The sequence below is a fragment of the Athene cunicularia genome (assembly GCF_003259725.1).
Source record: "Athene cunicularia isolate RWA chromosome Z unlocalized genomic scaffold, athCun1 chrZ_part1, whole genome shotgun sequence".
Lineage (NCBI taxonomy): Eukaryota > Metazoa > Chordata > Aves > Strigiformes > Strigidae > Athene > Athene cunicularia.
The window spans coordinates 15,938,796-15,951,809 of NW_020799142.1; the positions used below are offsets into that span (position 1 = coordinate 15,938,796).

The 13,014-nt window shown below is 40.3% G+C and overlaps 1 protein-coding gene across 1 annotated transcript in view; it reads right to left on the reverse strand.

The window, feature by feature from the left end:
• RAB3C (RAB3C, member RAS oncogene family) overlaps positions 1-13,014 on the reverse strand; it is a 133,561-nt gene that overhangs the window by 15,783 nt on the left and 104,764 nt on the right. The window contains exon 3 of the mRNA XM_026865578.1: positions 6,063-6,187. Within this exon, the coding sequence (XP_026721379.1) occupies positions 6,063-6,187 (125 nt within the window). The remainder of the gene's footprint in view (positions 1-6,062; positions 6,188-13,014) is intronic.

Consider the following 13,014-nt stretch of genomic DNA (forward strand, 5'->3'; position numbering starts at 1 on the left):
ATGAGCTAATGATGCCTTATTTTCTTGATTTTGCCTCCTGTGGTCAGTTCTGAGGGGACACTGGCAGGCACTTATCTTCTTGCCTGCTGTGAACAGTATCTAATAAGATTTGCATTCACATTGCAGGCTATCACTCAAGGCAACTGTAGGATCTTTGTCCTCTGATCAGTTGTCTTCTTCCTCAGAACTGTTAATATCTTCGAGATCTCTACCTCTTTCTTAAAGAGAGAGAGACATACGTGCCATGATTGCAAAGATCATCTCTCCTACCGAAGTTGGCTCAAAGTAGGTGGTGACCATTGCTTTCTTCAAAATATCTCCTACACCTGCAACTGTAGCAGATCTAGATATACTGTACTGTGCTTTGTAGACTAGTTGGATGGGACCTCTGTTGTCCAAACAAGCCCAAAGGCTGGACTATATTAAGACAAGTATTAAAACAACATTAAGCCCCAAAGTAGGACTTTGCTAATATTACCTCAACAAAGAGAAGTGGTTTAGCACCAGTTTTGATAGACCTTGTGTAAAAATTGTTAACAGAAATGCTAAGATACTTATCCAACCTTTAGGGTGGCAAGATTTATTAAAAAAGAAAGAGCTAAACAGGGACTCTTAGCTGTGACAGAACTGACAAACTTGAGGGGCAATTACTGGTAATGCTCTAGAAAGCACCTCCTTTTTCAGACTTTTAGAACAGAAGGTTTTGATATAAATTCCAGTTGTACTGATTTTGATTGTGGCTTCCGGATACTTTTCAAATGAGTGTATTTGGGCAATAAGTTATATTACTGGCAAAGAAATTTCTTTTGTTTGTTTACATGAGGCATTTGTTGAGCAAACACAATCCGTTGCTTCTCATTGTCATTAACTTACTTTCCTTCAAGTGTGTGAAAGCAATGGCAGGTTGGCATTTCCCCCTGTAAAAAAACATCCTGGGGACAGGAGCTTTTAATTGCTCTGTCAATACCCTGTGTGTGTTGTAACTAAACAGAAGACTCTGGTGTTTGTCAGTGCTGTCAGTTTGCCTCCTTCCTCTGGCACTAAAATTTGCCCTTTAAAAAGAGCTAAAAAACAGTGAAGGATGGAACTATGAATAATCATGTTCTGCACAGTGCAATTATTTTCATTTTTAAGGCAAAGTTAGATGCAGCCATATGTCCATGCTCTCAAAGCTGCTGGCGATCCTGCCTTCTGCACCACAGCCTCCAGCCAGTCACAGAGGCAAAACAGAACTTGATGTTCTAGCAAGCTGTGTGCTGAGGTGCCAAGTCCCACTTGATTATTGATTTAGATGCCAAAATTATAGCCCTAAAAATGCCTCCTCAGTTGCTGCCTAAACTCACAGATGCCTAATACTCCCAGTGTCCCCACAGATGCTTAATGTACACACTACCCCCAAGAAAGTGAAGTTACACTCCAGTCTTGATACTGGAGAGCTGCTGTCTTATGCCCCAGCCCTGTTGGGATTCAGAAACCAGTTGTGTTCCTGTCCCATCTCAGCAGCAGACCTGGTCTTGACGGCTTGATCAGATCACACAGAAATGCTGGATGCCAAATTGCTCCCTGTATAGGCACATGACACTGATAAATGGTCCACCTTCAGGCTTACTGGGGTGATAGATGGGTTTAATTTGAAGAAATCTAATCACCCCTGAATTCAGTCTCTAGCATCTCCCCAGCATGATCATTATGTACATACATGACAGAGCCAAGAACAAAATGAAAGCAAAATAGGCAAGGCATGCTGATTTTGGTTTGAAGTGATAAATTTTCTTCTCATTTTTGGTGGAATTTAGTTTCAAAGCACTGGAACTCATGAGAAAAGAAAGAAAAAACTGGAAATAGTTTAAGGAAGAAATGAAACAGAAGAGAAGAAAAAGATTGAGAGGGGAAAACCACCCAAAATATGCAAGATAAGATATGTGCTGAGGGGTGGAATGGCTACTTGTCAGAGTGACAAGCTGTGGAGGTGCACCGAAGCCCCCTGCAGGTGCCCTGATGCAACTGATGGCTGGCTTTTGCTGGCCCTTGTAGAAGGTAATGTGAGATCTCCCCCAGAAAGGGCCTGTTTTGTTTTGGTTTCTGACATGGGTTGGTGGCCCCTGGGAGAGACAGTGTGCCAGGATACATTTAGAAAGCAGGCAAGCATACTTTAAGGCAGGTTCATACATGCTGGATGCCCCCAGCCACAGGTGACACCAGGTGGCAGAGTGCAAAAAACATGGAGGCACAGAAAAACTCATGGGAAGGGCACTGCCCTGAAAACTGCTGGACAGAATATAGAGCCAGATGTGGATTTTAGTGGGACATCACACTAGATGATCACCAGAAGTCCTTTCCCATCAGCATTTCTATAATAAAAAAGTTCCATTTCCCAGAGCCTTAACCAACCCGAGGCCAAAAGGTAGGATAGGAGAAACAATACCTTACAGAAAATGTGGACAGACATGTGGCTACATTTCGGGTAGCTCTTGCAGTACTCCCCTAGTACCTGGTGCAGCATGAATGCAAGAGGCATGGCTTGGACCTATGGCAGGACCATGCTTTTGCAGCAACCTTAGGGGCCCTGGTCTTAAAGATATAATATGCTCTGTAGTGATAGTACATGCAATTAAAAACTAGTGAGTGTTGAAATAATTTGTAGCACACACATAGCAAATAAGTTATAAGCATGTGAGCAACCAAAGAACACATATACAATTATGTACCTAATTTGCATGCACAGCAAAATGTCATAAATAAATGGAGAAACTCTGTGTCAAACTACATATGCAACTGTCCATTTGCGTTGTGCAGTTACTCAGTCTGTTTGAAACTATGTGTACACCTCTGCCTGCTAATCCTTTGCCAGAGTTTGGATCATAATATATCATACCAAGAAATTCATGCTGTCTGTGAGTCTTTATTTCTATTCTGACAAGTGACACCAAACTTCTATGAACATGTGAAGCATTGAACTCCGCTGAATTGCATGAAATGAGTATGCCAGAAAAGCTGTGTGAGTAATGTAGCTGGCAAGCGTGCATGCATTTTGTTTGCAAGAAGTTCCAAGCCCTTTTTACTAAAATGCTTTAACGCATGTAAGTGCTAACTATATTGGGGTTTCAATAGCCAGTGTAGGTAGTACTCAAAGCAAGCATTCATGAAGAGAAAAAATACCATAAGCATTATGTTCCATACCACTTTTTTGCACTGATTACTGCATAAACTTGTATAAATGTGTTTGCTGTGATCCCCATGTCAATATTAACATTACATAACTAGACCTTCACAGGTAACGAGACTTATTGCTGGTTGACCTAAACCACTTGTTTGAGTTACAGCTGAGAAATAAGACAGCACTAAGTTTAAAGAAATGATTGATTAAAACTTATTAATAAAATTGAAGGCTGCACTTTTCAGAGAGGTTAACAGTCACAAAACAGGCACAATTTTCTGATAATGCCATTCTCAACAGGACACTATGTTTCCCAAAGGGCTAAATGCCCTGTACTCTTTTTGACCTTTTGAAAACCTGACCCAAAATGTACATGTATTAATTTTCTCAGTGACTCCAAGTAAACAAGGACTGAAAATAAAACCACACTTCAGAACAGTGTTTCACAACATGTTCTTTGTACAGCACTCATGTGCTGTGCTTGCCTGAGATTGTGGCTGTTATCAATGTTGAAGGCCATGACACTCAAAGGACCCACAGTCTTAAAATGTCTTGCTGGACTCAAAAATCTATATTGTTATTTTTAAAACTTGACCACAAGACATATTATCAACTCAATGGCAGAAAAAAGCAAGACAGTCCCAACTGTTAGACACAACTCATGCCCTTCAAATTGGCCAACACGGCTAGAGCACTTACTACAATTGAGAGTAACTTATTCTGTTTTTCCTGACACCACCTCCCATAATCTCTGAGCAAATTTAAGAAATGATTGCAGCTGTACAGGAAATATAAACTTTTGTGTGTTCAGTCTCAGTACAGTAAATGATATACTGGATCTGAGATACAATTTATCCAATACAATAATCTGCCCTTGAGATAGCCACAGGAAGTATACCTGAGAAAGGAAAACCCCAGAGCAGATAGAGATGGGAATAGAGGATAATCTGCTTCCATAAAGATTGAATTCTAAATCCCAGGAGTTAGTTTGCTTTAAAGCTTGAAACGTGAGTGTTGATATCTTTTTTTTTTTTTTTTTTTGCAAGCATTGGTTATTACAACTGAGGATTCGTGACTGTACCACATGCAAAGTTCCCTTCCATCTTGCTAAATTCATGACCTTGGGGATTCCCTGTGAACTCACTGCATTAATCTTTCTATAGGAAAATAGTTTGAGGAATAGAAATTCAGATTAGTTATGTGACTTAAAAAGTAATCTTCAAACTCTACATTGCAAATTTATCTTTATTGCCAGACATTTTAATGTCTGGTCTAAATTTGGGGTAAAAGTATACAGTTACTTTTTTCCGGATTTCATTCTCCATTTAATACAATTTCTTAGATCCCATTACACTGAATAAATATTAGAAATGCTTACAGAGGGAAGAACAGATTATAGAAATATATATATATAATGTGACAGGTATTTCTGCAAAGAAAATTATCTTCTGTTAAAGCAGGTGCAATGGTAACCGTTTTGGTTTGTTGAAAACAGTTTTAGAAACTCAGTTCTTCACAAATATTGGCACATTTTCTGGACATAATCTTCTGTTAAATCTTTTCTGTCACCTTTCAAGGACTAATTTAAGGCCATTTTTACTGTATACTTTTGAGGTTAACTTTTATACATATGTAATGCTTACTTAGACATATGTGATAGGAAGATATGTTATTCTGCTTAAATTACTTACTAAGACAAGGTATTGTTCTAGAAAAATTATTTCAAAAAATGAGGTTAGTGGCTATGAATGTACATAAATTAAGAACCACCAGCATGAGATTAGATCCAGTATAGGTAGTATATGCATGAAATGTCACCATCTTTCTCTGTTTCCCATGCAGTTACTCTTATAATGCCCTTTCCCCAAAACACCCATATAGGAATAATAACAAGGAGATCTTACACCCATGTTCACCAGACTGAGCCTTTACCATTTAAAAATAATAACAAACCCATCTCCAACGATGCCAGGGTTTAATTTGCACACCCGCTGGCATGTTCTCCAGAGATCAGCAAATCTGAAGCATAAAACAGGCCAGGTAGTCGTATTATGATGATACTCTGGAGATTTTCCATTACAGTTTGGTCAGTGCCACCTCAAAACCATTTAATGTTATGAAAGGATATCACTGCTGTGCAGAAATAAAAAGAACAGAGATGTTCACAGCTCCGTAATTTTCTGTATGGACAACATTTGCCTCCTAGGGAGAGACTTTATGAAACAGAGGTTCATGTTATTTACACTTCTGTAAATGTGCAGTAGGTGAACTGTTAGCAGCAGGAGTTGGATATTGGTGTCTTTCTGTTTTAGATTATTGGTATTACAAATCATAACCCAAATGTTCTCAACTTACAAAAAAGTCTAGTTCACATTTTGAGGAAGTTATTTTTTTTTTTTTTTTTTTTTGTGTGTGTGTGTGTGTGTGTGTGTTGGTGGGTTTTTAAAAATTTTTTCCCAACTAGGATGTACCTGCCTATAGCTGTAACTATCTAGACATATTGTATATATACAGACACATACCTAATCTTGCTGCTTATCATAAAGGCCATAATGTACTTCCTATCTAAGTAGCAGCATAAGGAGCATTTTATCAGATATGTCTTTAGTCTAAGACAGCCTCTGAACCAGCACTAGTCTTGTGAACACTTTTAGATGACAGACATGTCCCAGCTCTGCATAGGGTCATCCCTGGACACATCTATTCTAATGATATTGCAGTATTAGTGATATCAACAAGGACAGTTCAGACCTCAGCTTGCAGAAACAAATGGAAGGTAGTGTATAATTATTTCTTTACAGTGAATGCATCACTAACAATTCATTACAAGTACTGCACCAATTAATGACAATACATTGTGCATTCTCACAAGTAGTCATAAAGCTTTTGTCATTTCTTTTCTTACCAAGTTGCTCTGCTAAATGTTTGCCTCTCTCAGTGAAGATTACCCGTTCATCCTCCATGTCACATTTGTTACCGACCAAAATAACCTGGGCATTATCCCAAGAGTATGTTTTGATTTGAGTTGACCTTAAAAGAGAGACACAGAGACAGAGAAGTCAAAGCAAAGCAAATTCTCCTTAAATCAATTTCAGACAGAATTGTAGCAAGACAAAAAAGACAGTACTGATTTTGACATCTAGGGTAACATGATTCTGTTTAATTTTGGATTTCAAATAAACTAAGGATTATCTGTCACAAATTATTATTACAGGAATAATATGAATACAGGTTTTCCTTTTACTCGTGAAAACAAGACAGTCTTTCAATATTTTCTCCTGTCATCAACACTCTTTCAATATTTTTGGAAAGAAGCAGTGACACTTTCTCCCACACAATCAAAATAGGTATTTTCACATTTTAATGCAAACCTTATCATCTAAAACCAGAGCTTTGAAATAAAATCAACAGCTTATTCATTTCTTACCTTTCACCTTTTAAAATCAGGATCTAAATTTATGAGCAAAACTTCAAAGCCATTCTGCCTTCCTTCTGCTGTTTCTTTCCAGCACATTCCACTATAGGTCTTTGCCCCACCAGGACAACAACAATGTTTAAATTGTGCATTAAGCCATGGACAGGGACTGACTTTGAATTTACTTTCCATTTAAATTGTACAAGCCCTAACCATGACTACAGCTGGATCAGAGTATTTGAGGCCTTAAAACACCATGGGGCCTTGAGTGTTTGTGGTGAAAAAGTTTACCTTACAAAGCTCTCTTCTACAATTTGAATGCAATGCAGCTAATGGGCAACTTAGGAGCACACTCATAGCACCTCTCAGTTGCTGACTGCCACTACTGAACCTGATACTCAGACATGCTCTGTAGGAAGGAAGGCTCCACGTCCTGGCTCCAGTCTCAGCCAGGAGTGATGCTGCTGGGTACCACCTTCTAAATGAGAGCAGTACCTGCCTTTGAAGGTAACACAGGTTGCAGCAAGATTACTCTAAGCACTTACCCTTTGCCTTGGACTTGTGACTATGTCTGGCTTTAGGCTCTGAGTCAAGTGCTTGGTAGGATATTAATCTCTCTTCTGTCCCCATATGATCAATGGAGAGAGAAAAAGATGTAGAGCACCTCTCTCTCCCCACTCCTTGGATAATACAGGGTGCTTAAAAAACCTGCTTAACTATACATTTAGGAGAGAGTGCCCTGGAAGGGAAGCCTGTTGTGTATCAGGGTCCTAAGTCTCTGTGAGAGAAGATGAAATTACTTCCTAAATCTGTCATCTATGTGTTTTGGAATCTGGTTTGTGTGGCTACTGAGTTCACTAGTGACCCCTTCTCATAACACAGCCATTATCTCTATCTGCAAAATCCTGTCTGCAAAATGTTTCATGCACAAAAAAGATCGTGATGTAGTCTGACAACCACTTCTAGTGAAAGACAGAAAATGGATCAAATCTCCCCACCTGGCTTTGCTTTACTGCAAGACCAAAGGGATGGAACATGAGCAAGACGTGCTACAGCTATCTTTGTAACACTGGGTCCGATTCCATTGCCCACAGACCCAGACACTCCTCCATGAGTCAAAGTATCTTTAAGCCATGTGTTTACAGTGCTGGGCAGAAGAACCTGAGGGGAAGGACCACACTGCCTTTAGGGCTGTTTTACTTCTTTAGAATGACGAAAAAGAAGCTGAAACAAGCCCCAAACATCTAATGCTACAGATTATTCCCTTGGGCCTGCCCTGATCTTTCCTTCAAGAAATGGACACTGTGCTATTTTAAATCTGTTTATAGTAATTTGAGTAGGCAATCATATGATACTGTGACCAAAGCAGAGATCAGAATTCCCAGTATGCTTACATTTACTAAAGATACAATTGCTCAGAAAAAGGTGCACCATGCATTCATTTTGGCAGAAATGTTCTTTTGGAACCCCGCTATGTTCTTTGGGGTTAAGCAATTAGAACTTTTTTTTTTTTTTTTTTTTTTTTTTTTTTTTTTTTTTAACCAGAACTACATTTGTCTTTGTAGCAACTTTGCAAATACTAGCAGCTCAAACATCAGAGGATATTAGCCCATTAAATACTCTAAAGAGCTTAGCTTTGAACAATTATGTGTTGGTGGTCAATTTGTTCCCCTTATGTCACCAGGAAATTGAAGATACTTCAAAGGCAAAATATAGTCAAAATACTAAGCTTTAGAGAAGGAATTACTTGCATATTCTGGAAATGTAAAATATAAGAAACTGATGAAGAAATACAACCTGGAGAAATATCATCTTACCAGTGTAAAGCAAATTCATTCAGCTTTGTTTTTCAGACTTCCGCTCCAGAGCCTTACAAGAGTTTCTTTACTTAAGAATGTAATACATTCATTTTATACAGCCAGATGTGATTTTTCATGCTATGATCTATGAACCTGTGCATTCAAATGCTTCTCATTACCAAAGTGACTAATTTTATTCTTAGACTTTTTGATCTGGTTTGCTTGTGTCTCATCTTCTAGTTCTAAAGAATTTTTTAAGCAACAAGAGATCTTGTCCTTGATAACAATTCCAAAGACTTATGTTTTGCAAAAGACTCTGTAGTGCCAAAATACAACCAACTCACTGTGAAAATCAAATGTATCTCCACACGACCCTGCATCAGTAGGAACCCGAATTCAAAGAACATAATAGGTTTATGAGACTGTTATGTTTTCTTACAGACTTCTATAGATTTTGATTCCCACAATTCTCCACAAAAGCCATCACACAGGTCATTTAAAAAAGAGATTTTGCTGTTCCTTGCATATATGACCTTTCAAATGACCAAGGCTTCTGATTAATCCAAAACAAACTATTGTCCTTGTAAAGAACTTCAGCCTCAGGAAGACTGAAGACATGAAAAAACAATGCTGATATTTGCAGTAAGCTGAAATACAGCAATTATTGTTCAGTCTCAGTGACCTGGTGTATGTCAATAGTAACTACCCTGTAAATCTTCCACATTCTAGTTGTATGGTAAGCAGGCAGTCTGCAACATGGTTGAATTTTATAATGTACAGACACCAGAGGGGCAGATTAATACAGGAGTTCAATGATTCATTACTTTCAGTGATTCATTACTTTCAGTGATCAGTACAGGACTTGTTCTCCCTGTACTGCAATTCTGCCATGCTCCTTGTCAGAAAAGAGTACTTGATGAATGCTATCTAAAACAATGCTATTTGCTCATCTCACAACAGTGCAGTAGTTTCCACTACTGGTTCAAAGTACTATAAAGTTACTCCAAAATGTTTTGGACTATTATGACAGAAGACTATCTAAGATAATATGCAGGCTTTTTTTCCTTTGCTTTCTTTTCCATTGTGTTGTGTTTTGAACACAAAAATCCTACTCGGTTTGAAATGAACCCGGAAGGAAAGGTAAAGTTAAACAGTTCACACTGGCATATGCACACTGCTTCAGTATTACCATGCTACCTACTTCTGCTCCTAGGAAATGCCTTGTAATACTTGCTAGTTCACAAAACTTTCTTCTGAAAATATTGCTTTCTAGTTTAATAGAGCATAAAAAGATTTTGCATTGCTGCAGCTTCTAATACTTTTTACTGAAGGAGACAATAAAACCAGCATTGCCTACGTAAAACTATCCACTGCTACCTCATGTCTCATGAGCACAAGGGTTTCAAAGTGAATATTACAATGCCTAAAATGGTGAACACACCATTATAAAGATCAGAGACACTATTGTCATGCACTACCTCCCTTCAAGTCTGCCAGAAAAATTCAATGTCAGTTCTGGTTATAACTAAGCATTGTGAAATGCACCTTCATGACAGATAGGAAGGTAAATGACAGTATATAAAAGGTCTATGTTACAGCACATTATCTTGTGGGAAAAGATCAGGGCTACATCTATTCTCAGATAAGGTCTCTAAAAGAGTCAGTTTAATACGGAACATGGTTCTAGGAGGAAGGAAGACTGAGACCAACTGTTAAAGAACAAAACTTTCAAAGAAGCAGAAGACTAGCCTTGTGCAGCAGTGTGACCCTGCACCTCTGAACATAGAATCACAGAATTATCTAGGTTGGAAAAGACCTTGAAGATCTTCTAGTCCAACTATTAACCTAACACTGACAGTTCCCAACTACACCAGATCCCTCAGCACTATGTCAGCCTGACTCTTAAACACCTCCAGGGATGGAGACTCCACCACTCAACCTGGGCAGCCTATTCCAACACCTAAAAACCCCTTCTTGTAAAGAAATGCTTCCTGATATCCAGTCTAAACCTTCCCTGGCACAACTCAAGGCCATTCCCTCTTGTCCTGTCACTTGTTACTTGGTTAAAGAGACTCATTCCCAGCTCTCTGCACCCTCCTTTCAGGGAGCTGTAGAGGGCGATGAGGTCTCCCCTCAGCCTCCTCTTCTCCAGACTAAACACCCCCAGTTCCCTCAGCCGCTCCCCGTACGACCTGTGCTCCAGACCCTGCACCAGCTCCGTTGCCCTTCTCTGGACACGCTTGAGTCATTCAATGTCCTTTTTGTAGTGAGGGGCCCAAAACTGAACACAGGAATCGAGGTGCGGCCTCCCCAGTGCCGAGTACAGGGGTCAGATCCCTTCCCTGTCCCTGCTGGCCACGCTATTGCTGACACAAGCCAGGATGCAGGAGCTTCAAATAATTGACCAGGCAACAGTGGTGGGGTGTCTGTGTGCACTCCTGTGGGCAACTTACAAGGAGTCTAGCACAGCATGATGGAGTGGGGTTCAGAAATACCTAGTCCCAGCTGGCTGAGATAGCTAAGATACTGTCAGCCAAGGTAGCTAGCACAGAGCAATATGGGGGCACTGCTGTGATGTTACTGTTGTGTCAACTAGCTTGGTCACATTAAAGTATGTGATAAAAGCTCATCTGCACATCCACAGAGTACAGAGAGACAGTGGCAGGTGGGAGAGCCCAAATAATATCCTGGCCCTGGCAGCCTATCATAGGAGACAACAGCCTGTCAAACACACAGGAGCACAGGGTCACAATGGCAAGAGAGAACCCAAATTAAGGACTCAGAAGAAGAGATATCACATCTAGACCCCTGCCAGGGCTGTCCCAGGAAAGCCTCAGCCCCTCTGTCCAGGCCTGAAACCATCACCATGGGTCAGCACTGTAGGCTCGCATGTCCACGTGCCAGCAACTGGGGAGGCTGGGATCCAGGGTCAGCTATTGGGCAGATTGAGTGTATGAGCTCAGCTGATGGAGGGACTCATGCTGTATATGTTTACACAGATATATATTCTCACTAGTGGGCCTCCATGCTGCTCTGCCAGGCAGAGGAGCAGGATGTGGCTGCTGATGGTGTTTGTCTGTGTGAGCGCTCTATGTCTGTCTGTGATCTGTGTGCTGGCCATGTATATATGCATATGCGTGTGTTGTACATGTATGTATTGTGTGCACATGCCTGCTGGGAATACATCTTCAGCTTCACTACTGGTTTGACCTGGTGCATGCAGCTGAAGCAGCCTCACCTCTCTGGAGCTGTCAGATCCAGTGTGATATATTTTCCTCTAAGAGTTCAGAGTCAATCAGCTACACATGGGTAACACTGCATTGTACCCTGGAGAAACTGCTACAGAAGCCAAACCTGGTGCTTGTACTTAATACATTTCAGGCTGCACCCACTGATTGGCATACCTCAGGGTTCACTCTGAATGTATCTCCAGAGAATCACTTTTTGCTAACATATATGTTCTGAACAAATATTAATCTAATCTGGAATAGTCTCTAGTATATTCTCACCCACAGGCAGCAAGGATAGCAAACAAATAGATTTGATACATATAGGCCCATATAGTAAATATATCCAGGATATGAACTTTAGAGATAGCCACAATCTACACACTGCTGTTTGGACCTAGAGCCCTCCAAGAATGCCTGCCATCCCTAGAGGGGCTGGTTTCTATGGGCTTTTTAGATACATTATGTAGTAAGTCACATGCACTGACAGCAGAGAAACACCCTAATGAAAATGCTCCAGAGAGGCCATGTATAATGCTTCTTCCAGCAAGTTCAGGGAACATGTATTTCTGATGTTCTGGTTTCAGAAAGGAGTATGCAATTAACTGAAGTGCATCATCTTGCCAAATAAAAACCAAATACAAATAAATAAAACAAACAAACAAACAAAAAAACAAACAACCCCCAAATAGATTAACAAAACCTCTACCAAAACCTTTGTATTTTTTGAAGTACTGTTGAGTTCACTGATTGAACCAAAAGATTGTCCCATCTCTGTCCCCGGCATGGTGCCTTCGAAACCCATTAGTTGAAATATCAGGGGTCCCAGTGTAGTGATGGGATCTGGGGTGGAGTTCAGGTTATCTATTCTAAAACCTTCTCAGTTTATTTAAGTATTTGGTGAGGGGGAATGTCAGAGAAGCAGCTGTGAGTTTGGAGGTGTGTCCAAAAGCATTCTGTCCGCAGATGAACTTCCTCCCTTTATTTTTAAGTGAGTGTGCCAAATGCCTGACTAGCTCTGAGCAGGAAGGCTTGCTTTCCAGCATTTCCAGGGGACATATTTTTTCTTCTGTGATTGAGGAAATGGAGGGTATCTTTCCCCGCTTCCCCCATTCCCCATCCTATGATGTGAGAAGGTATGGCACAGCCCTCTCCAACCCCTCACACAGACTGGGATGGTAAGAGGAAGTTCTGCTATTTCCATTTTCTCTGGGGACAGGATTATGTCAGGACCCCTTTTCCACCCTTCTTGTCTGTGAGGAGCTCTGGCACTCTCCACATTCAAGCCATCTTTTCCACAGAGTGAGTCTGTGGTCTCCCTCCTGCTACCAAGTGACTTCTACACTTAAGTGTGTACCATATGTTCCATTCCTTTCCCCACGCCCTCCTAAACCATTAGTATTCCCATCAATCCTG